This window comes from Gorilla gorilla, chromosome 2 (assembly GCF_029281585.2).
Source record: "Gorilla gorilla gorilla isolate KB3781 chromosome 2, NHGRI_mGorGor1-v2.1_pri, whole genome shotgun sequence".
Taxonomy (NCBI): domain Eukaryota; kingdom Metazoa; phylum Chordata; class Mammalia; order Primates; family Hominidae; genus Gorilla; species Gorilla gorilla.
In genome coordinates this window covers 176153250-176179554 of record NC_086017.1, presented here as the reverse complement: position 1 = coordinate 176179554, position 26305 = coordinate 176153250, and the positions used below count along the sequence as shown (strand labels likewise).

Genomic DNA, 26305 nt, shown 5'->3' with positions numbered 1-26305 from the left:
TTGGATTAATGTAACCCAAGTTCACTCTTCCTTTTTTTTCCCACAAACCTGTGTGGGAATAAAAGTCATTGTGGGTGGGTGTATATGTACAGTCCTTCATGGGTATCCTCGGGGAATTGGTTTCAGGACTTCTGAGGATACCAAAATCTGCAGATGTTCAAATCTCTTATATAAAATGGCAGTATTTGCATATAACCTATGCACATTCTCCTGTATACTTTAAATCATCTGTAGAGTATTTATAACTCTAATACCATGTAAATGCTATACAAATAATTGTTATAATGTATTGCTTTTTATTTGCATAATTTTTATTACCATGTTGATATTTTTTGTTCCTTGAAATATTTTTGATCCACAGTTTGTTGTATCCACAGATGCAGAGGGCTGACTCTATATATTGACATTTTGCAAATATTTGCATTTGCAAATATGATATGCAATTACAAATGTCACCTTCTCCACTCCACCTTACCACACACAAATTAACTGAATAAACTATAAAATTTATTTTGTCCCTATTCTGTCTTCCTTACATCATAGTAAGCATGTAATTTTCTAATTAATTTGAAAAAAAATTGAAAGAGATGAGATTTTCCTTTGAGTAACATTACAAATAATAGGTCCTATAGCTTACCTGCTGATAGAAGAGCTAAATAACATAGTATTTACTGAGATACACTGAGGAAAGTGGCCAGATATTCTCTCTACTTAACCTTCTTAGACGGAGCTTGCAGTGGGCAGAGATCGCGTCACTGTACTCCAGCCTGGTTGACAGAGCGAGACTCCGTCTCGAAAGAGAGAGAGAGAGGGAAAGAGACAGAGAGAGACAGAGAGAGTAATGACTGAAGCTGAACATAGAATTCTATTAGGAACAATATGGGTTTTGAAGGTCTTATAGGGAAACAATATTTGAAAGTCAGTGGTTTACATTTTTCTTGCCTAATATTAGTCTTTCGTGTCAACCTAAACTGTTAGATTGCTGAAGAATGTTTTCAGTGTGAAATAAACTGTATTTGTGAAGTAAGCAAGTTAAACTTCAGCCAATATATTTGTGCTTGTTATTTATAAAAAGACAACTTACAGTTTTAAAAGTTTAACTTAGTATATCTCAAAAGAATTTGAGTGTTTTCTTGACATTTTTAACTAGGAAAAGTGCAACTTAACAAAATGGTTTTAAGGAGATTATCATTTAAATGGTATCTTATTCATAAAGTTTTGGATTTATATGGAAGCTTAGACTGTTTTTCAAGGCTAAATTAATATTCCAGTGTCACTTTGCTAGTTTACAGGCAAAACTGGAATTAGAACAGTGGTATGCAAATTTCAATGGGAGCTCATGTTTCACGAACTCAGTAGTCACTGTTCTTTAACTAGCATGTCATAATTTTCTAAGTAGATGAATTTTCAAGGTAGCATTTTTCTATTATAGGAAATGGATTTAAAAAATAAATCATAAAGGAATGAAAAATGAAATCTACCTGAAATCAGAAAACGGGCCTAAATATTTGCATTTTTTTTTCTTCAGGAGATGTTGCAATTTTCAAATATGATTTTTATTCAAACTTTGTCACTCAGGGTTTTTTGTTGTTGTTGTTGTTATTTATAGCTATGTATCTTTAATAATACTTTTCATTAAATACCCTAAAGATTCTTTAAAATACTTCAAATGTTCATTTTCCACCATCTTAACGGATCAACTAAAGCAATTATTTATCATCTGAAATATATACCCTTACTCTTTTAAATATTTGAGAAGCATTCCATCTGACTAAATATTATTTGTTACAAATGCAGTGGTAGAGATTGAAGTTGGTTAAAGTAATGATTTTCTAAAAATTTCCTTAATTTAAAAAAAAGATTTATCTTAGGTTTTCATATACATGAGGATAGATCATGATTGTTAAATATTGGAAAATTGGTTATATTAAACTTACTGTATAAATTATTGTATACTAGAAATGGCATGTTTATTGTATATTAGAAAGGGCATGTTTACTTATTGCACAATGATGACAAAATATAGAATAATCAAATGGTTACCTAGGTAACAGCCATAATTCCATGCAAAGTGCATTAGCTTGGGCTGCCATAACAAAATTCCACAGAATGGGCAGCTTAAACAATATCAATTATTTTCTCACAGTCTTGGAAGCTAGATGTCCAAGATCAAGGTGTCATCAAGGTTAGTTTCTAGTGAGGCCTCTCTTTCTCGCTTGTAGACAGCTTCCTTCTCATTTTGTCCTCACATAGTATTTCCTCTTCGTGCACAGAAAGAAAGAGATCTTTGCTGTCTTTTCCTCTTCTTATAAGGTCACCAGTCCTAATGAGTTAGGGCTCCACCCTTATATCCTTATTTAAACTTAATTAACCCCTGAAAGGACCTATCTCCAAATACCTTCACATTGGGGGTTAGAGCTTCAACATATGAATTTCGGGGGCATAATACAGTGAATATACATATCTACATATTGAATACACATTATATATTATTACATATGAAATTATTACATTTAATATATAATCACTTATAATTGTATATACATATATATGGTAAAATATGTTAAAATATGATAAATTTATTATACTTTTATTTGCTAGAGTTTAACTGTGTCAAATGAAGGCAAAAGGAAAATAATTAGATGAGAAATTAAAAATAATGAGGAAAATGCCTAAAACCCTGAAAAATAGGAAGACCAACTAAACATAAATAACAAGTATCAAAATCTTCGCAAGATAAATTAAAATTACTAATATTTTGAAAGCAACAACAGGGAGATACATTTTTAATTAATATATTGGAGTGTATATGTAGTAGGTTAAATAATGTTTTCCAAAAATTCGTGTCTACTTGGAATCATAGAATATGAGCTTATCTGGGAATATAGTTTTCCAGAAGCAATTAGTTAAGATGTAGTCGTAGTAAATTAATTTGGGCCTTGCGTCGAATGACTAATGTCCTTATAAGAGGAAGGAACCACACACAGAGACAGTCAGGGAAGAAAGCCCTGTGAAATGGAAGCAAAAATTGGAAAAATGCGCCTATAAGCCAAGGAATGCCAAGGATTGCCAGGAGCCACTAGAAGCTAGAGAGAGACAAGGGAGAATTATTTTGTGAAGCCTTTGGAGGCAGCATGGCTCTGCTGACACCTTGAGTTAGGACTTAAAACCTCCAGTACGGTGAGAGAGTAAATTTCTGTTGCTTTAAGTCACCTTTTCCATGGTTGTTATGAAAGACATAGGAAACTAATATGGCATATTTTCAGGAAATTAACGTAAGCCTATTTTACTATATATTTTTAATTATGTAAATTGTGATTATAGTGTGCTTATTTCTTTCCTTTTATTTTTTAAACTTAGCACCTTTGCGTGTTTATAGATGTATTTATATAATTGTATTTAGAGTTTTATATACAAATCTTTCATAGAGACTGCTGTAAGTAATTTTTTTGTAGAATTGTCTCTTTGTATTGCTAGGTATTTCTACAGGTTAGATAACTGGAGATAAAATTGCCTGATCAAAAGTTGCACACACTTTAGACTCTAATAAGTTATTAGATCCAATTGTACCCCAGTTTGCCATGTATATGTGTATATGTGCGTTTGGGTATAAATATATAAATACATACTCAAACACACACACACACACATATATATATATATGGTGTTTAGAGAGATTTTATATATATAATCATATATGTATATTTATTATACATAAAAATAAAACTATGTGTATTTTTTATTCTATATAAACATATTTTATATATAATATATACTTTAATATATAAATAAATATATCAAAATATATTTTGTATATAATAAATATACATATATCCCATATACTTATCTATTTAAATATTATATAAAATATATAAATATATAGTACATACACTATATATATTATATACGTGTGTGTGTGTCTGTATCTGATACCATTTTAATTTGAGGATAAAAGAGGAGAAAGGTTAGTGCACACTTTCAGCTGATTAAAATGGAGGCTTTTAAAAACTTATTTTCATGGAAAGTAAGCAAAGGGGAAAATCCTACAATTTTTCAAATTATGAAAGTGTGTCACACTATTAAATTTACATAGATTTATAATTATACTGCTATTCATGCATAGCATCACTATTTTGCTAAACTATTTATAAATAAACATTTATAATTTTTCTTTCACTTCAGATAGTATTTCCGTATGGTTAATAAAATTACTGAGAATTCAGTATTTTGCTTTATTAATTGAATGCTATTGCAGCAACTACTTGTGATACCTGGCACATAAACTAGTTAAGATAGTTTAAATAATTAAATATGAACTAGTAAGTAGGTAGAATTAAATCCCTTACACATTTTAAGTGGGTTTAAATTCAAGGCCATATTTTCATCCTCCTAGTTTAAATTTCAACTTGATACATAATTAGTACAAAATAAATATTTCAGTTCTTCCATGTCAATACCATGACAACAGAATAAATTATAATTACTTAGAGATCAGGTTCCTTTAAAATACATGAGCTTACAAAAATTTGTATAGATACGTGATTTTAATAATCACATCTCAGGTCATAAATTTCTGACAGGGTGTAATTAATTCAATGTATTAAATACCTGTATTTCTTCCAGGTAGAAGAAACAAAAGAGCAAATGCTATTTTGGCATATTATACATTTGAAAAAATTAGATTATTTTAAAATATTCATTCCTTGGAAAAATAGAGACTGGGACATCTGATAATAGTAGTAATGATATAATTCCTTTAAAAATATTTTATCAGGGAATTTGTGCACAGAGAGGCTGCTGCTGGAGGCCGTGGAATGACTCTCTTATTCCTTGGTGCTTCTTCGTTGATAATCATGGTTATAACGTTCAAGATATGACAACAACAAGTATTGGTAAGAAGTCCTCTGTTATAATGATTCAATATGATATATTCTAACTGGAGCGAAAGTGTGGAAAAATACCTTAAATAGAATCAAATAAGAGATATGTTCCTGGGAATGTTCAAATTCCTTATTTTTGCATGATTGTAGCAAATTTAAAAAGTACTCATTTGTGGTAAATACAATAACATAAATATATTTAATAATTGTTAACATTATAAATCAAGTCACTCATGGCAGCTTTTTTTATTCTTTAAGGAGTTGAAGCCAAATTAAACAGGATACCTTCACCTACACTATTTGGAAATGACATCAACAGTGTTCTCTTCACAACTCAAAATCAGACACCCAATCGTTTCCGGTTCAAGGTTCGGTTTTTAAGGTTTCCAAAGATTTAATACTGAAAGACATTTGATGGGCTGGGCGCGGTGGCTCACGCCTGTAATACCAGCACTTTGGGAAGCCGACGTGGGCGGATTACGAGGTCAGGAGATGGAGACCATCCTGGCTAACAGGGTGAAACCCCGTCTCTATTAAAAATACGAAAAATTAACCAGGCGTGGTGGCGGGCGCCTGTAATCCCAGCTACTCGGGAGGCTGAGGCAGGAGAATGGCGAGAACCCGGGAGTTGGGGCTTTCAGTGAGACATTTGATGAACACACCTTTCATCCTACAAATACATTTTCTCTCTTGAGAAATATTTATTCCGAGGCAAAGAATTAATTAAACTGCACTTCTCTCAAATTGTTTATGCAAATATAACATACGAATAATAATAGTGTGCTCTGCACTTATTTTTGGAGGCTTTAAATAATATCGTTCATGTAAAATATTTAGCTTAATGCCTTGAAGAAAATAAACATTCTCAAGAAACATCTGAAAATTTTTATTATTTAAACTACAGGCTATGATAGAAGATTAATCTAAAATTTAATTTGAGAAAAGTGTTAGTGTCGTATACATGCAACATAATACTTTCACTGATTATAAATTTTATTCATGATTTTAAAAACTATGATTCTTTTTTTTAGCATGTAGTTTACTAGTATAAATATTTTGGATTTGGGAGTAAAAACAGCACCAAATTCTTTGTATATCACCTTTTTAGCAATAATTTCACTGGAACTAAATTTTTCTTTTTCTCAGTGATTCTGCTTTATTTCAGTGCTTCTTTTTAGTTTCTCTAAAATTTTTTTAAACAGAATTTCTTATCTTTACGGATAAGATTCTTATCTTTATATAGTTATATAAGGACCCGAACACTGAAAAGCATTGAGATTGATTAAATTCACAAAGGTCTAATATTCTGTAATCAATATTTGGTAATACTGTCATTTTTATATCAGTCAATAAACATCTGTACTTAATTTTATACATAATACTTCATAACCAACTAATTCTACGTATTCTTTAAAATTTATACACTTTATCTGTGCATAGCCATTCAAAAATATTAAAATTAAGATTCTGAATTAATACTCTTCTATGAAACTAATAACCACGTTATTTTTTATTTGGAACTTGCATTTAACAATTCAGAATTGGAATATTAAATAATAGTTTAGAATCAAGTAATGCTACCTTGCTTAAATCTTTCCAGATTACTGATCCAAATAATAGAAGATATGAAGTTCCTCATCAGTATGTAAAAGAGTTTACTGGACCCACAGTTTCTGATACATTGTATGATGTGAAGGTTGCCCAAAACCCATTTAGCATCCAAGTTACTAGGAAAAGCAATGGTAAAACTTTGTAAGTGCATTATCTTACAATTATATAAGTTTATTCTATTATTATAGAATTGGAAAGTCTTAATTTCAAGACATTTTCAGTAGAAATAAATTTCCTCCCAAAAGAGGGTAGGCGGATAAGTTTATAAAAATTACGGTGATAAAGGAGTTTGGTTTCTTGTGGATGAAAGATACTGGAACATAAATTAGAATCTACAAATAAAGGTTGAACAAAGATGAAGGTGGAGAGCTTCACTAATGCAACCCTAGCCTTGCATATATTTGTACATACCTAGAATAGCTCTTGTGTCTTTCCCCCTTATATTTATCGTATTTTGTTGCCAATTTGTAGAATCAGACAGTTACTATTCAAAGACCAAAGAGGAGTTATTTCCCATATTAATATTAAAATAATTTATATATATGTAGAATCCAATATAGACTGAACACCTTCATTATGATTGTGTGAGGGGTGTAGGTGCAAGAGATTTGGTAATTTCCTAGGAATGGTTTCAAGATAAATGCTCTTGTATCCCCAAGAATTGTTAATAAGGCAATTGTCAAGATTGAATCTCAGCAATTACTCTTATTAAATGTATCTTAGTACTTTTGTTTATGACTTTGTGTTAAATCATAAAAATATTAAATGCCATGTGAAATAAGCCAGGCACAAAAAGGCAAATACTGTATGATCTCCCTTGTATGTTGAATCTAAAACATGTTGAGATCATAGAAGCAGAAAGTAGAATTACGGTTTCCAGAGGCCGGGAGTGGAGGAGAATGGGGGAGATGTTGGTCAAAGGATTAGACAGAAACAACATGTTTTTGAGACCAATCAACATGATGACTATAGTTAATAATAAAATAATAATTTAATATATATTGCAAAAGTACTAAGAGACTACTATAAATTCTAAATGTTTGCGGTAAAATGTATGTGGTGTGGTGGATATGTTAATTAGTTTTATCATCAAATAATGTACATCAAAACATCATATTGTATCCCATTAATACAGACCTCCCTCAGTATCCATGGGAGACTGCTTTCAGGATAATCCCCGCTCCCCCACTGAGTGTACCAAAATCCATGGATGCTCAAGTTCCTTATATAAAATTGTATAGTATTTGCATATAAACTATGCACATCTTCTTGTATACTTAAATCATTTCTAGATTACTTATAATAATGAATACAATGTAAATTATATGTAAAGAGTTGTTATACTATATTGTTTAGTGAAGAATGACAAGAAAAATAAGTCTGTATATGTTCAGTATAGATGCACCATTCTTTTCTTTCCCCTTAAATAGTTTCTATCCCTGGTTGATTGAATCCGTGAATTCAGAACTCACAGATATGGAGGGCTGACTGTATATGCAATGACTAATTGTCAATAAAAATAAAAGCATACAAATTATAAACATCATTTAGCATTTCTTGTAGTAAATATTTCATCTGCATAACACATAAAACTTTTTGGGGGAAAAATGCTTTCAAACTTAATTTTTAAGTGTGGAAGCCAGTAAAATAATGTATTTTAAAATCTAGTACCTAGAGCAAGCAGAATTGGGTTTGAAACTTGGCTCTCCTGCCTACCAGTTTGTGACCCCTAAAAACATCAATTAATTATCCCAGTTTGTGTCATCTTTGAAATGTGATTGATAATGGTAGTTATGCTTTGAACTTGTGATGAAAAGTAAAGAAATGGATGTGAAAGATATTGGCAAAAATTGTGTTGATGCAGTGAACAAATTTCTTTTATGGGGTAATTTGTGTGTTTCTAAGAAGTGACCAAAGCTAACCACTGGCATGTTTATAATGAAATCTTCTGGATGATGTTAACATAAACCTGTATCTGGTAGAACATTATATATATATATATATATATATATATATATATATATATATATATATATATATATAAGATTATTTCTTTATTTCTTTTATGGTGCAGGTTTGACACCAGCATTGGTCCCTTAGTGTACTCTGACCAGTACTTACAGATCTCAACCCGTCTTCCAAGTGATTATATTTATGGTATTGGAGAACAAGTTCATAAGAGATTTCGTCATGATTTATCCTGGAAAACATGGCCAATTTTTACTCGAGACCAACTTCCTGGTGATGTAAGAAATTACTTTTCTTGTTATAAATAAAATCATTATATTGCAGCAGATGAAAATCTTAGCATATTTGAAAACAGCATTTATTTTAACTGATCAACTAAACTATTTGAATGTCACTGATACCAATATAGAAGCTTGTTTAGCTTGGGGGGGACAATTGATAGGTTCTAAATTGACTCAGTGACCAACAGATTTTGTAAAGGTTTTCACAGGATTTCCAGTTTATAAATGTTTTATTTTGTCTTTCATGATCGTATTTTATTATTCCTTTTTCACTCACCTTGTACTTATATCCATCAATGGCTAGCCATTGCACTAGAATAATTCCAAACACTGTTTTACATGTCTTCATATAATACAATGTCTGCCTAGCTACCAGATATTATCTCACGCATCTCTGTCCTTCTTACTGTTCTATAATATATGGTCATTTTCCGTAACTTCAAATCTTTGCACAGTTTGTTTTTTTGGTAACTACTGAAACTTAATGTTCTTTATCACTCATATATCATTCAGCACTCAACGAAAATTTTATCTCATAAGAACTTCTCCCAAACTCTCCCATAAGGGCTTAATCTTTATCTTTATACTTGACTTAGTACAATAATCCTATTAGTGTATTATTCCTGTATATGTTTGTTTTTATGTTTGTTGCTCAAAAAATGTGAGATTTTTGAGACCAAACATCATAACTTTAAAAAAATATTTTTGATTCGTGATGGATTTGGGTCAAACGTTTGTCAGTTACTTCTTTTTAAATGGCAATGCTAACTATTTCTATATCAAAGATAAACCAATGAGTAGTTGTTTTAAAGAGTTTCATTTGGTACAGAATTATTAATAAATTTTACTAATCTCTGTTTGCAGCATCACTATCTATAATCAACACCAGAGTGAGACTGTCAGAGCTAATTTCCATACATCCTTTCCTTTAAAAATCCATATCTAATTAGTCAGGAAGCCTTTTTCCTTTCATCACATCAGTGTATTTCCAGTTTGTCTCTGTTATGTCAGCTCTTCATCAGCTCTCAAGAAACAGACTACTAAATTTTTATTAGGGTACATATCATTTTGGAAGCTCCTGCAGTACCTTGGGCATACATGGGCCTAACTGATAAACATGCCATTACCTTATCATGACTAAGTTACTATTTTTATTTATTTTTATTTTTTATTTTATTTATTTATTTTTGAGATGGAGTCTCGCTGTGTCACCTAGGCTGGAGTGCAGTGACGCTATCTCAAATCACTGCGACCTCCGCCTCTTGGGTTCAAGCGATTCTCCTGCCTGAGCCTCCTGAGTAGCTGGGATTACAGGTGCGTGTCACCACCCCCAGCTAATTTTTTGTATTTTTAGTAGAAACAGGGTTTCATCGTGTTAGCCAGGATGGTTTCAATCTCCTTTCTCGTGATCCACCCACCTGGGCATAAGTTATTAAAATTAATGTAATTAAAATGAAACAGGACAGTTAAGTAATATATTAATAGTATTATATATGTTATATATTTTCTACATTACAATATTAATAATGTTAAAAAGTTTGAAGTTTTTTGTTTTACCTATAATGTTTCACTGGTACATGTAGTGAAGACAATTTGTGTAGAAACAGGAGAAGTAAATTATAGCAACAAATTAATTCATAAAGAGCATATAAAATATATAATCTTTTTGTTTTAAATATATTTGAAAATCGTATTTTCAAATTCTTGCCTTATAGAATAATAATAATTTATACGGCCATCAAACATTCTTTATGTGTATTGAAGATACATCTGGAAAGTCATTCGGTGTTTTTTTAATGAATAGCAATGCAATGGGTAAGAATAATTCATTTGATAATATATTTATAGATTTCACTTGAAATGTTTTAACTGCTCTCTTTATTTCAATCATTCATATTGTATGTGAGAGTAAACTCTATTATAGTTAATATTAACATGTGACATTATTATAAGAAGATTTTGAAATTAAAGACAAAATCAATTTTTGCATGCCAGCGCATCTATTTTGGGGAGAGTATGCTATGCTGTGGTATTCAGGCTCTCTATTTTCCTTTCAAAGGAATATTGAAACACATCCATGCCAATGGTCGTTTTCATTCCCACAATCTCATTTGTCGAGATGAGTAAACATGCCACTACAAATGAAAACAAAAAAGATGTCTATGGAAGTAGAAAATAGTATTTTTTTAGTTTATCGTAATTCATATAATGTAGTATTTTATTTTTTAACATTATGAGTGTAGTATCTAATCGGTGAATTGGTGATAACAAAAAATTAAAGAAATTAATCACATTTCAGCAGGATCAGTTTATTACATGGTTTTCCAGCCAGTTACTGTGTCTTACATTTAGAAAAGTTAAATTAAAACTTTTGACATTTTGTCTTTTAGAAATTAATATGTGATAATTTGATCTTTCAGATAATCTTCAATTCAAACGACTAATTAAAAATGCAGTTTTAGAGAAAAATCTTTTGGTCGCCAGAGAACTAATCCTTTGCAACTAACCCTTTGCAACACAATATCCAGGGGAGCTTTTGCCACCATCTGTGAAAGAAAATAGCTGGGATATTTTATTATAAGCCTCAGACATGTTGGCGTTTTACCTTTTTCCTATGTTATTCCTGCATTCAATATTTCATTATTTCTTAATTATTTAAACATATTGTAAAATAATGTAGTTAATACAAATTAATTTAAATGGACTTTGCAATTAATTACTATAATCCTTTTCGCTATTTACATATAAGTTTACCAATTTTATTTTGCAGAGATTTTTATCCAGCCTACTCCAATAGTAACATATAGAGTTACCGGTGGCATTCTGGATTTTTACATCCTTCTAGGAGATACACCAGAACAAGTAGTTCAACAGTATCAACAGGTGTGTTTCAGGTCTATTTTATAAAATTTTTTCTGCATACTTTTATTTCATCTAACATGACCACATATTTAGATGACTTTATTTTACATTGTAGGGGCCTCTTAGCTAAATGTTTTCGAAAATCTTATCATATTTAAGGTGCAGCTGGGTGTTTTTTTTCCCCCTATACAATGAGCTCTACATATACTCAAGTATCTATGTTTCTGAATTCAAAATTTCTTACCTCTAGGCAGCTGAGTTCAAGAATTGGAATTCATTGAGATGTTGAATATTATATATTTACTTATTCATGACTTTATCTGATGGAATAAAGCAAAAGGAACTATCTTATTTAACACTGAGGATAGGCAATAAATGTGTAGGTCATATATCCTTTTGGTCAAAATCCTAGAGGTAACTGAGTTGTGAGAAGACCAATGAATCTAGCCATAAATTCACAGCAGGTAAACTCCAGGAAAATTGGCTCTTATCCTGGGGACTTCAGAAGGTTGAGTTTGAAACCTAGCCTGAAACTTTACATCTCCAGTTACTATCTAAGCAACTCTTATTCACATATTAAGTAACGTCTTGTATACCTGAGCCCAATATGGGCTTTACAGAGGTGGGGAACCCAGGACCTACACTGAAGATGATTCTAAAACTTTCATGTAATTTCTCTCTTCTAACTGTTGATATGTATGATTCCTGGTGTTACAATGGAAAAGAAAATTATTTTCATTGGTTTAAGATTTTAAGATTATGCCTATTTTAAAAATCTTATTTTCTTGATATACCTTTTGACATAAAATTCCCATTTGCAAAAATGATCTCAAAAGATAATTGATTACTATAAAAAAATTTTAAATTAGGATCCAAAAAGCTGAAATGAGAGCAGCTAAGGTTTTTTGCAGTTTAATCATTTACAATGTCTAATCATTCCCAAATTCATGTTTATAAATGTAAAATTTAGAAAAGAAGCGCAGAAAGTTTACAGTATCTGTAATATAAAATCATAATTACAGTTCTAGGCTGGCCTACATATAGACTTTGTGTGTGGTTATCACATGAACAAGAGAGAGAAACAACACTCTTTGATATTCCAATTGTCAAACATAAGTTGGCATAGCTATCTCCCACATGTTAAGTAAAGTCAGCAGAATGTCAAACTATTTCAAAAAGAGTATTGTTACATATATGTTGATTCTTCACATATATATGAGAAAAAATTTACGTCAACATATATGTTGATTCTTCACACATATATGAGAAGAAATTTCAATCACATGTCTAAATCTTTAATTCTATGGAACATATGGTGTTTAGGAGTATAGTTTAAAACATACTAATTCTTGAGAGCTTTATTTGATATCAGGTTTATTTGATATCAAGTTTGAAATAAGTTTAGTATTTCATTTGAATAGAAAACAATAACCCAACATGAGTAATTAATTTCTTTTTGATTGTTACCTAGTAACTTTTTACATATGTATCATGGAGAAATCATGGATCCAATATATATATATATTTTTAATATATATACCAGATATATATGTATATATATAATATATATATGATATGTATATAAAAGCCTAAACCAAAGAAAATTTATTATGTTGAGTATGATTATGCATCATATATAACCTAACTGGTGAAAAAAAAAACACCAGTTACATCCAAATTTCCATGTGCAAAATTATATCATCTGTTGTAATGTGACACTGATATTCTCTTGCACTGAGATTGCTTGGGCCATTACAGAAATAGGAAGAGATGTCGATCCATTTGTCCCCAGGAGGAAGAAATGAAGCTGAGGCACTGCATGTGAATAAGAAAGAGCCTATGCAATAACTGGGTGGGAGCATTGCAGAACATATATTTTATTAACATTTTTGCAAACCAGGAGATAGATAACTGCCAAAATGTAAGGAAACAGAAATTCTGTACTTTTAAACATCTTTTCTGTTTTTCTTGTATGGTGACTTGTAATAGAAAATAGGAGTGTGGTGGAAAATTTTCCCTTTTGTTATTTATTTGTTGCTTTTCTTGTATTATCTTATTTAACTTTCTACAATAGACAAAACATATCTTGGCAAATGCTACTTTCTGATATGCTACACTTTCTAATTTTTAAACACAAACTAAAACGTGAAGTACAAGACATAAACTTGTTAAAAATTTCATAACACATTCAAATAGAATAGGAAATTGTTTAGAATCCAGGTAACACTAAATGTTTGTTTAAATTGTATAAATTTAAATGAATTTTAGAGATATAAGAAAATAAGAGGCACATTAACCTTGGTTATTAATGCTAAATATATTTATTTGTATTCAAACTAATTACATGCTCATTTACTTTAAGCTTGTTGGACTACCAGCAATGCCAGCATATTGGAATCTTGGATTCCAACTAAGTCGCTGGAATTATAAGTCACTAGATGTAGTGAAAGAAGTGGTAAGGAGAAACCGGGAAGCTGGCATACCATTTGTAAGTAGAATAAAGGGTCCGTGGGAATATATATCGAGTTAAATATTGTCACATAATAAGAACTGTAGGAAATTGTCAGGAATATCTACTATATACATTATATAATATAATTACGAGGCTGCCTTTTAATTGTAAAATATATTTTATCTCATATGTAATGCCCTTGCCTCCTGAAAGTACAAATATATGCTTTTGAAGAATCAATTGTTAGTTATACTAGAACAGAATACATATTCCACTGTAAACAAAATCATATTTAGTTTTTAAAATAGACCTTAATTTTAGAATCTATATATTTTTAAAAAATTTTCTGAAAAGTGTATTTTTGATTTTTGTATGTTGAAATCCACGTATATAAAAACAATGCATTCTAGTCATTATCACTGACAAATATGAATAATCACTTAATGCTTTTGTACTTAATAATTAGAAAAACCAGTTTACAAACAGTACAATTGCTTCTTTAGTGAAATGAAAAGGATGGACGTTCATTTATTTTTTAAGGGTTATGTTTATAATACACGTTCAATGGAGTTAAAGATTGACCTGATTAGAGAGCTCTTTCAGTACTATGTATTGAAATATAATCTTCTAACTTTCAGGATACACAGGTCACTGATATTGACTACATGGAAGACAAGAAAGACTTTACTTATGATCAAGTTGCATTTAATGGACTCCCTCAATTTGTGCAAGATTTGCATGACCATGGACAGAAATATGTCATCATCTTGGTAATAATCAGTTATACCTTAATACATTTTTAGTGTTTACACATGTGTAAGTTAATAGATTTTGCAGTTTCTTCTTTCTATTATTAGGACCCTGCAATTTCCATAGGTCAACGTGCCAATGGAACAACATATGCAACCTATGAGAGGGGAAACACACAACATGTGTGGATAAATGAGTCAGATGGAAGTACACCAATTATTGGAGAGGTAAAATATGATATTTATTAAAACTGTGTTGCTCAAATTTTCTTCTCTGAAATAATAAAGTTTCTGTGGATGTGCATGTGTGTGTGTGTGTGCGTGTGTGTGTGTGTGTGTGTGTGTGTGTGTGTATCTGCTTTCAAGTCTGAATTTTATATTTTAATTGTGGAGAAAAATATTAGACAAAGAAACTATTCCAAGAATTTATAAAACAGTTCTTATAAGAAGTCATGCAAAATGTAAAGATATACCAGATAAATTTTGTCATGGTTTAATCTTAGTAGATTGTATGTGTTTAGGAATTTATGCATTTCCTCTAGGTATTCCAATTTATTGGCATATAGCTGCTCATAGTAGCCTCTAAAAATTATTTACATTTCTATGTTATCTGTTGTAATGTCTCCTTTTCAATCACTGATTTTGTTTATTTGGGCCTTGCTTTTTTTCTTAGTCTAGCTAAAGGTTAGTTGATTTTGTTTATATTTTCAAAAAACCAACTTTTCATTTCGTTGCTGTTTTGTACTGTTTGTTTTTCAATTTCATGCATTTCTTCTCTGATCATTTTTTCTTTCCTTCTACTAATTTAGGGTTTGGTTTGCTCTTGCTTTTCTAGTTCTTTAAGACATATGATTAGGTTGTTTATTTAAAGTTTTTCAACTTTTTTGATGTAGGTGCTTACTGCAATAATTTTTCCCCTTAACACTGCTTTCATTTTATCCCATAGACTTTGGTACATTGTGTTTCCATTATCATTTGTCTTAAAAACATTTGTAAATTTTTTCCTAAATTTATTCATTGACCCAGTGGTCATTCAGGAGCATATTGTTTAATTTTCATGTTTTCATATAGCTTCCAAAGTTATTCTTGTTATTTATTTCTGATTTTGTTCCATTGTGGTGTAAGAAAATAGTTGATATGATTTCAATTTTTTAAAAAACTATATTTTAAGACTTGTTTTTTGGCCTGACATATACGGTCTACCCTTGAGAATAATTCATGTGCTGAAAAGAAGAATGTCTGTAGCCATTGGATACAATATTCTGTAAAAATCTATCAGGTCCACTTAGTTTATAATAAAGATTAAAGATAATGTTTCTTTGTTGGTTTTCTGTCTGTCTGGATGATCTGTACAATGCTGTACAAAGAATTCTCTTTAGCATATCTTATAGGACTTGTCTGGTGTTGATGAAATCCCTCAGGTTTTGCTTGAGAAAGGCTATATTTCTTTTCCATGTTTGAAGGATATTTTCACTGGATGTAGTCTACTATGATAAAAGTTTTTTTTTTGTTTTTCTCTACAGCATTTTAAATATGTCATGCCACTCTCTCCTGGCCTGTAAAGTTACACTGAAAAGTCTGTGCCAGATATATTGGAGCTCCTTTGTATGTTATTTGTCTCCTTTATCCTGCTGCTTTTTGCATTCTTTCTTTATCCTTGACCTTTGGGAATTTAATTATTAAATGTCTTGAGGTAGTCTCTTTTGGGTTAAATCTGCTTGGTGTTCTATATCTTTCCTGTACTTCAATATTGATATCTTTCTCTAAGTTTGGGACGTTTCCTGTCATTTTCCCTTTCAATATACTTTCTATCTCTCTCTCTCTACTTCCTCTTTAAGGCCAGTAACTCAGATTTGCACTTTTGAGACTATTTTCTACATCTTGTAGCCATGCTTCATTGTTTTTTATTCTTTTTTTGTCTCCTCTGACTGTGTATTTTCAAATAGCTTGTCTTCAAGCTCACTAATTCTTTCTTCTGCTTGATCAATTCTACTATTAAAAGACTCTGATGCATTCTTCAGTATATCCATTGCAGTTTTCAGCTCAAGTTTCTGCTTGATTCTTTTAAATTATTTCAATCTTTTCATTAAATTTATCTGACAGAACCCTAAACTCCTCCACGTTATCTTGGATTTCACTGAATTTCCCCAAAACAGCTATTTTGAATTTTCTGTCTGAAAGTTCACACATCTCTGTCTCTCCAGGATTGGTCTCTGGTAACTTATTTAGTTGGTTTTGTGAATTCTTGTTTTCCTGGATGGTCTTGATTCTTGTGGATGTTTGTCACTATCTAGGCACTGAAGAGTTAGGTATTTATTATAGTCTTCACAGTCTAGGCTTGTTTTTGCCCATCCTCATTCATAGGTTTTCCGGGCATTCTAAGGGACTTGGGTTTTGTGATCTAAGTCTTTGTTAACTGCAGCTGTATCTGCTTTAGGAGGCACCTCAAGCCCAATAATGCCATGGCTCTTGCAGACTCATAGTCTATGGCTAGCGCTGTTCTAAATGCTCCATCCATGGGTGTAAGCTGATTTCTGCCCCTTTGTACTTTCTGCTGTGGCAGGCCAATACTGAGCTCCAATGCAAAAGACCACAATCACTTTGCTCTCCCTTCTCAAAGTGCACAGATTCTCTCTCCATGCAACATGGGCACTGTTGAGGAATGTGAGAGGGGTGGTGTATGCAATCCAAGACTCTCTTTCCTACCCTCTTCAATGACTCTTCACTTGATATGATGCTAAAATCAGGTACTGTGATCACTCACCTGAATTTGGTTCTTAGGAAGGTGCTTTTTTTGTGTATGGGTAGTTGTTCAATTTGATGCTTCTGCAGTGGGGAATGGTCACTGGAGGCTTCTTTTCAGCCATTTTTCTCTGTCTCTCTGCCATAAGCTTCATTCTTATCACATTCATCCAACTTAAAGTTTCCTGTGAAAGTCTTTTAAATAATTATGAACTCAAAAAGAAAGCCCACACAATTTCCTACCCTTAATTAACATTTCACAGAATACATGTTAACACCAGCTTTGTTCCTTATGGACAGATCAGACAGCCAATTTGAAATGTTTGGATACAAAACAATATAATTTAGCTCAACTTATCTGAAATTAAATTCTCCTTGCCTAATGTGATTATTGTAAGTAATAAGTCAAATAATGTAAAATAATTTCAAGAAGCCTAAATCAGAAAAAGACAGCATAATACACATAGTGTTTAACAGCATGGACTCAGGTGTAAGACTGTTTGGGTTTAAATTGCTGCTGTACCTGTTATTAGTGGTTTGACTTTGAACAACTTACTTAACTTCTCTGGGCATCACTTCTCTAATCTGCAAAATGACTTTAATTACAGTACCTATCTCATCTGTAAGTGGTGATAAAAATAGTACCTGCTTTCAAAAATTCTAATGAAGATTATATGTTAGTAATTATGAAAGTACTTGAAATAGTGCCCAGTATGTATCATATTTATGTTTATTCATACAAATAAACATAAAAGACAGTTTTTAAAATTGCTTGGAGGCATACACCTTTGGAAATAAGCTAATCTGCTTTATTTTATGGGATATAAAATATATTATATAGAATATTTATTGTGTATGTATTAAACTATCCTACAAGGATGCTTAAAAACAAATTTACAGTCAAAATAGCAGCCTTATACCATGTTCTGATAATTTTTTTCTTCCTAAATGTTTCATGATTTCACCTTTTTTTTACTGCTCTTCTTTAAATGCATTTTAAAGTCATGATATTCTTGTAAATTTATATATGAGTCACATATACCTAAAGAAGTAGAATAACTTTATTGTTTTTACTATTCTCAACTTTATTAATTTGAAATTCCATTTATTTATTTTTCTATTTTTTATGTATATATGTGAATGATCTATTCTTCTAGGTATGGCCAGGATTAACAGTATACCCTGATTTCACTAATCCAAACTGCATTGATTGGTGGGCAAATGAATGCAGTATTTTCCATCAAGAAGTGCAATATGATGGACTTTGGATTGTAAGTAGCTATTTTAAACCAGTGATTTTGGTCAATGACCATAGACTTATTTATCTGTAAAAATTACTAAGTCAACAAAATATTTTTTTTCTGATGTATTCAACGTAAAATTTAAAGCTACTATAATGTTTTTTCCTAGAACGGATAAATATACCCATCGTGTGCATAAGTAAGAAAACAAAACAAAAAATGCCAATCAAGTTTTTCTTTTTTAGCAATACACTTTATAGAATAAATTTTATTTCTGTATGCAAGGTTTTGTTCCTTTATGACTAATACTTTACCTGAAAATTAGTTAATAAGATTTGGTGATAAGCCTATTGCAGTGCAATCAGCAAAACATTTATTAAAGTTGACAACAGTCAAGCAACAGCAGCAATATGATCTGAATAAGCCCCTGTCCTTTAGAGACTTCTCTTTAGTAAGCTATGGAACAGAACAAATAAAAATTGGCAATAGGTTAAGTATTACTGTATCTCAAAAAAGCAACAAACAGAATCCTAGTTTGCTCATAAACTTATTAAAGAAAAATACAGTCTTGTGTGGTGGCTCATGCATGTAATCCCAGCACTTTGGGAGGCTGAGGTGAGCCAATCATTTGAGGTCAGGAGTTCGAGACCAGCCCGACCAACATGGTGAAACCCCATCTCTACTAAAAATACAAAAATTAGCTGGGCTTGGTGGCACATACCTGTAACTGAGGCAGAAGAATTGCTTGAACCCGGGAGGTGGAGGTTGCCCGTGAGCCAAGATGGTGCCACTGCATTCTAGCCTGGGCAACAAGAGTGAAACTCTGTCTCAGAAAAGAAAAAAAAATACAAGTGTTTAAGAGTTTCTTTAAATGAAGTTGTGTATCTGTAGTTATTGATGGCCTGCTGCTAGGGATAGAAACTAAATTACCACTGGCAAGAATTTGGAAAAAATACATAATGGACACACTAGGGATGACTATATTTTCTTTGGTTTTTAGGTCCACACCATCTCTATTTTCCTTAAGTGCTCATTATTGATTCAATCATTATTCTAATTATTCACTTATTTATTAAATCAATCAATCATTTAGTTAGCAAATATTTATTTTGCACCGTGTATCTATCAGACATGTTGTTAGGAATACAAAGATGGAAAAATTATGTTTCTGCTGACAACATGGATTTGGGTAAAGGATTAGCATAATCTTCAGGATTCCTATGATGACAGTAACAAAATGAAGATGAAAAGGCTTCAGTTATTTAACATAAAATCAGTGATATCACACCACTAATAACTAGCAATTGGTAGAAATAAAAAAAATTTACTGTGATCTTGAGCTTTATTTTAAATTCTAGTTCTTATATTATTTAACCTATATTGAAAGTTTCTTTAGTCTTATTTTTTTCTCAGTTAGGAGCCACTTTGATTACGGTAAAGTTACAAGTATAAATAACACTGTAGGAATAGTGAGACAGAGCCTGATTGCGTTACAGAAAGAGTGAATGTTGCATTTCTTGCATTCATTGAGAACTGAAATTCCTGATTCACCTCCAAAGTGTGGGAGAGAAGGTTATCTGAGAAAGGCAGAGTATTTCCAACACTGCTACAGAAGCACTGTAACTAAGCCTTAAACAAACAAACAAAAAACACAACATAAGAAGCAGTATAATTTCAAAGATCAGTGAACATCAGTGAACTAATATATATCATGGATAAACAGTGGATATGCTACTTGTAGCTATTACTTATATACTTGCCATATCACACTGCTAAGTGGTTTATCTAATTATTTCACTTTCTTCAGATTACTGTTTCTGATCCAGCTAAAACAAGTTGTTATTCAACTGATAAAGTTTTAATATTTATGTCAAGTATAAAAATAGTTTTATAATTTACTAGATTTGGAATTTAGTTTCCATGCTAATATTTGTGAATTTTAGGTTTAAATATTAAAATCACTTTGGGAAATGATGTGAGCTTAATTGTCATTGAAGTATAATTTTTGCGTATAAAATATAATAAATTTGAATTCTCTTTTTTTACATCATTTATGAGATAATCGAATAGTTGAGAAACAAAAGCCTACTGTACTTAATATAATTAAGACCAAAGCTATGATTTCAAAAGTGTTAGTCAATATTTTTAAAATTAAAATACCATTTCCATTGTTTGAATACGTATGCATATTTTGATATCATGTTATTTTGGTTCTATTCTTAAAAATCTAATAAGCAAAATTATTCAATGAAAAAACTGAATAATTTAATATATAGTATTTGGAAACATAAATTTTATTAAGAAGATATGCCCAAATAAGTTTACATATCCAAATAACTAGAAGCTTATTTGGTTATATTCTTCCTACATTTCATGTGAATCTTATAAAAATGAAATTCTTTTACAAATTCTTTTAAAAACAGGGCTATATATATTTAGATTTATTTTAAATGTGAGTATAAAATGCCGTCAGATCACTATCACAATTTTTAAGGAATTTTAAAGAAGCTTGAGGTACATTCTCAGAAACAAAGTTGACGATTTTTTTTTTGTTTTTTGAGATTAAGTCTTGCTCTGTCACCCAGGCTGTAGTGCTGTGGCGCTATCTTGGCTCACTGCAACCTCCGCCACCCAGGTTCAAAAGATTCTCCCTGCCTCAGCCTCCCTAGCAGCTGGGATTACAGGTGCACTTCACCACGCCCAGCTAATTTTGTATTTTTAGTAGAGACAGGGTTTTTCCGTGTTGGCCAGGCTGGTCTGGAACTCCTGGACTCAAATGATCCACCCGCCTCGGCCTCAAAAAATAGTTTTTAATAGACTTAAGATGATTTGAATGACACCTACATATCTTTAGATGTTTTTATTACTATCAGTCCACTGAGGCTTTTGCCTCATGACTACAGTGTTCCAAATCTACTCATTGTAATATTAAAAATCTTAATTTAATGCACTGGTATATGACATTAAATAACTGTAGTTTCACTTAAATCATTTGGATAAATTAGAGAATTAAAATGCTTTTATAATTTTCAAAATGCCACTTAAAAAACACTACAATAGATAAATTATTTTAAAATATGGGTAGTAAGTTAAATTTAATATGATCTTGCTATATAGACATACTTTAGACATATTTAAGGAAGGTTACTAAAACATTAAATGTCATGTATTATGTAAAATATGGTTAAAATTATGAAAAAAATTTTGCCTCAGTAGGTTAATAATTTATATTCTTGGTTCAGAAAACTATTTTCCCTTTTATTGTGAGCTGGCAAAATAATTACATTCTGATTCAATCATGTTGAAATGGTCATACAATAAAACTTTTAAATATTTTTAAAATTATTTTCAGTAAAACCAATTAACTTTTTTCTAAAAAATTGTTCATCCTTAAATTACATAATAATGTTTACTTTCAGTGATGAAAGATTTTGTGAAATTTATGGCAAATTTACACATATTTAACTCAAATAGAAATGATATTAATATCATAGTTCAGTGTTTTACCCTTGCAATTCCTCAACTATATTATATATTCGAATGTTAAAATTGTTTAGAAAAAGACTCTTAAAATTTAAAATAATGCAGCCCACTATTCCCAAATTATACATTTCAGCAGCAGTTTTTTAAAAATTTAATGTTATTGGTGGAATCATGAAGAAAAACGTAGTTTACCTACACTTATTTGCTGCGTAACTATGGTATACCATTATTAATTTCTACTGGACACAGGAAACAAAATTGAATATAACATTCCAGACAATTTCAAAAAAATAACTCAATGTAGCTTTAGATATTTTTGTACTTTGGAATAACTGTATTAATTTCTCTCATTTCTGCTTACTCTGAAAACATTTGGGAAGTGGAAATATATACCGATTTAACGTGTCATGATAACAAATCTATTCTTTTTTCCCTTGAGCACCATTAATTTATCATTTCAATTCCATGTATCAAATTTCCTTAGCTTCTTTTTATATCCATAGTTAGAAACTTTTATGAGAATATTTTGAGAATAATAGAGATGAATAATCATATTGAGTGTGCTTGGGTCAGAGGAACTCAATATTTACGGAAGATTTTGCAAACTAAATAAGTATGTCTAGTTATAGTTATAATTTTATGAAACAAATGACTACAATACAAATGATTCACCATTACATGTTTTTAAAAAATTATTTTATTAGTGTCTTTGAATGACACCATCGGTCTCAGATATTTTCTAATCTGTTAATAAATATTATCTGTTTGGGAAGTCTCAGAAAGTAGTATGAAAGATAGGTTTAATGATTGCAAAGTTAATATAGGAGTGTTAAGGTTAAAGGGAGGATTGAAAGCTGAAATAAGAGGGGAAGGATTCAAGAAGCTGAAAAGCAGTGAGTCTTAAAATATGGGCATGATGTGGATGGGGAAAAGGAAATGTAATCAAGAAAATCTACTTTTTCTGAGAGAAATAAAAGTAACACAGACAAGGATGTGACTGAATGTGATGTCTTTATGTGAAAGGAGACTATTATAGAGATGAGAAAAATAAGGCTTATAGAAGTCCTCAACACAGTTTGCAGAGAAAAAAGATGAAATGCATATTTCTTGAGTATATGTACTGTGATATATGATTTTATAAAATTTATCTTTTTTAGTGCAAAGACTTAACTGGGTTATGGTCACATAGCTAGCAGGCAGTGGGACGAGATTGGGGCCTATGTTAAAATGGCTAGAAAATCCATGGACATAATATCCCACCACTATTTCTTCAAGAGCTGTTTAGGTCTTGGTTCTCAGAGTGTGATCATGCTCACCTGGGGTTCTCTGAATGTTTCAGAGATTCTGTGAAGCCATAACTATTTTAATTAAAATACTAAAGGCTATTTGCCTTTTTACAACTTTCATTCTTTTATGAGTGTATAGGAGCTGTTGGTAGGCAAATTTTGCTGCTAGCAATGTGCTTAGCACATCACAGAAACTAGGTAAAGTTTAAATGAAACCAAACATATTGAATCAATGAATATGCAAGGAATGTGTATATTAATGGACTCATAATGAGAAGACTAACAGCTATTTAGAAATGACTTAATACTTATAATTAATGTAATTATATATAATCAAAACTAGACACATGAACTACATTTTGATTGTTTAAAATCTCTCTATCCCATCTAAGATACTTATCTGATATAGACATTCTGTTTATTTTTAGGTTGGTAGCTTATATTTATCTTCTAGGAATTAACGAGCATTATGGTTATCTTATATAAAACATTTTCAAACAACTAGAGAGTTTCTGCTAATAGGATTTATAATTATGTAAAATCTGCTGTTCTTCATTTTGTATCCATTCAGGACATGAATGAAGTTTCCAGCTTTATTCAAGGTTCAACAAACGGATGTAATGTAAACAAATTGAATTATCCACCGTTTACTCCTGGTAAAATTTACTTGGTTATCTAATTACTGTTTTAATTGAGAATAATTTTGTAGTTGACTAGTAATTTCTGACATATATTTCTAAATTACAATTTTTGGTATAGTTCTAAAACCGTAAAATCAACTTGTTTATCTTTTCTTCAGACAAATATTTTCTGCCTAGGATTATATTTAAATAGACAAATCTAGTATAAGGCTTTAAAATTGGTCCATAAATATATGATGTACAATATAGTTTGGTATAGGTATATTTCTATATTGTTAAAGGTTATTTTTAAAGTTAAATTATTTGTTATCGAAGTTAGGAAACAGAGTATTTGCCAATGTAAATATAAATCTAATAGTTAATCCAAGTTTAGCAAGAGTGAAGGATGAGGACCTAATTGGAACTTATTTTAGGTTTAATTGGATTGTCCTTTGTCATTGTTTTTGACCAAATATGGAATTTCATAACACAAATGAAAAGGAATATGACATTTATGATGGAAAATATATATTATAACATTTATAATGGAAAAAATATAAGAAATGTTTCTTATGTATTTTCTCAAAGATATTCTTGACAAACTCATGTATTCCAAAACAATTTGCATGGATGCTGTGCAGAACTGGGGGAAACAGTATGATGTTCATAGCCTCTATGGATACAGCATGGCTATAGCCACAGAGCAGTAAGTGCAATTTCATTCAAAGACTTCTTTCATATTTATTGCTTAAAAATGTTTTTGATAATTTATCAATGTATTCATAGTTAGGAAATAGGAAAGTTGAAAAAAGAAAGATAATATTTTATGCCTGCTAAAAAGTTATGGCATTCAAAATATCACTTCTCTTACTAATATTCATGAATTTGGGACTCATTTATTAAGAATGACATGGTAGGCTGGGTGCAGTGGCTCACACATGTAGCACATTGGGAGTCCGAGGCAGGCAGAACACCTGAAGTCAGGAGTCTGAGACCAGCCTGGCCAACATGGCGAAACCCAGTCTCTATTAAAAATACAAATCTAGCTGGGCGAGGTGGCAGGCGCCTGTAATCCCAGTTACTTCGGAGGCTGAGGCAGAAGAATAGTTTGAACCCAGGAGGCAGAGGTTGCAGTGAGCCGAGATCATGCCACTGCACTCCAGCCTGGGTGACAGAGCTAGACTCAGTCTCCAAAAACAATCAAACAAAAAAGAATGACTCTCTCTCTCTCTCTCTCTCTATATATATATATATATATACATATATATATGTATATATATATTTAACTAAGACTCTTTTTTGTAACTCCTAGATCTAAATTATCCTTCAAAATTTTACCATTTCTGAATATAACTGTGTTTTAAGCTTGCATCTCACAATTGGCCTGGGAAAATATTGCCCCAAGAACAGGTCTTTAACTATTTTTCAAAAAGAAGTATTTTAATTAAAATGTAGTTTTCTAATTAATATCCTTCTAACTAATTTTCTAATACATTTTTATAAAATATGATACAAAACAAAAGAAGAAAACAATCATATGTTCATTATCTGCTAATTTTCAAGCATTGTTTATGGTCCTGTGATATAATAGTCAGTAAACCAAATACTATTCTCAATATACTTACGATTTTCTCATAATTAAACAGTTGTGATTGAGTGTTTATTCAAATTTGTATTTTTATGGTCTTAAATCATACTGATACCAGAACTCTTAACCACTGTATTCATGGTGTTACTTTAATTTACTTTGTAAACTCAATGGAGTATTACATGAAGCAGTGTTTAAGTTAATATATCCTAGGAAAGAAAAAACAGGCTATGTTTTAATATAATAAAGATTATAACATGGAAAAGCACTTGAGAATGTAGTTACACATTTCCTAATTGTTTCCAATTATGAAAATGTTATCAATAATCGTTAGGTAACGTGAGTGATGCTTGTAGTTGTGGACAGTGGTTAACTTCTAAAAACTAAAAAAAAAATCTTCTTAAATACGTAAGTTTTATCCCAACCTTGCCTGCTAATATTTGAAAATGTAGAAATAAATATATAATTGGAGTCACCACACTAAAAAAAATGTATTAGGTTCAAGTTCAGGTATAATATTTTCTATTTATAAGGGAATTCAA

At 30.9% G+C, this 26305-nt stretch overlaps 1 protein-coding gene across 1 annotated transcript in view; it reads left to right on the top strand.

The window, feature by feature from the left end:
• Positions 1 to 26305, top strand: part of SI (sucrase-isomaltase) — a 100122-nt gene that overhangs the window by 4452 nt on the left and 69365 nt on the right. The window contains exons 4-15 of the mRNA XM_019023079.4: positions 4775 to 4892; positions 5139 to 5248; positions 6481 to 6632; positions 8566 to 8737; positions 10456 to 10555; positions 11511 to 11623; positions 13965 to 14090; positions 14693 to 14824; positions 14912 to 15031; positions 18703 to 18816; positions 24127 to 24211; positions 24764 to 24881. Of these exons, the coding sequence (XP_018878624.3) occupies positions 4775 to 4892; positions 5139 to 5248; positions 6481 to 6632; positions 8566 to 8737; positions 10456 to 10555; positions 11511 to 11623; positions 13965 to 14090; positions 14693 to 14824; positions 14912 to 15031; positions 18703 to 18816; positions 24127 to 24211; positions 24764 to 24881 (1460 nt within the window). The remainder of the gene's footprint in view (positions 1 to 4774; positions 4893 to 5138; positions 5249 to 6480; positions 6633 to 8565; positions 8738 to 10455; positions 10556 to 11510; positions 11624 to 13964; positions 14091 to 14692; positions 14825 to 14911; positions 15032 to 18702; positions 18817 to 24126; positions 24212 to 24763; positions 24882 to 26305) is intronic.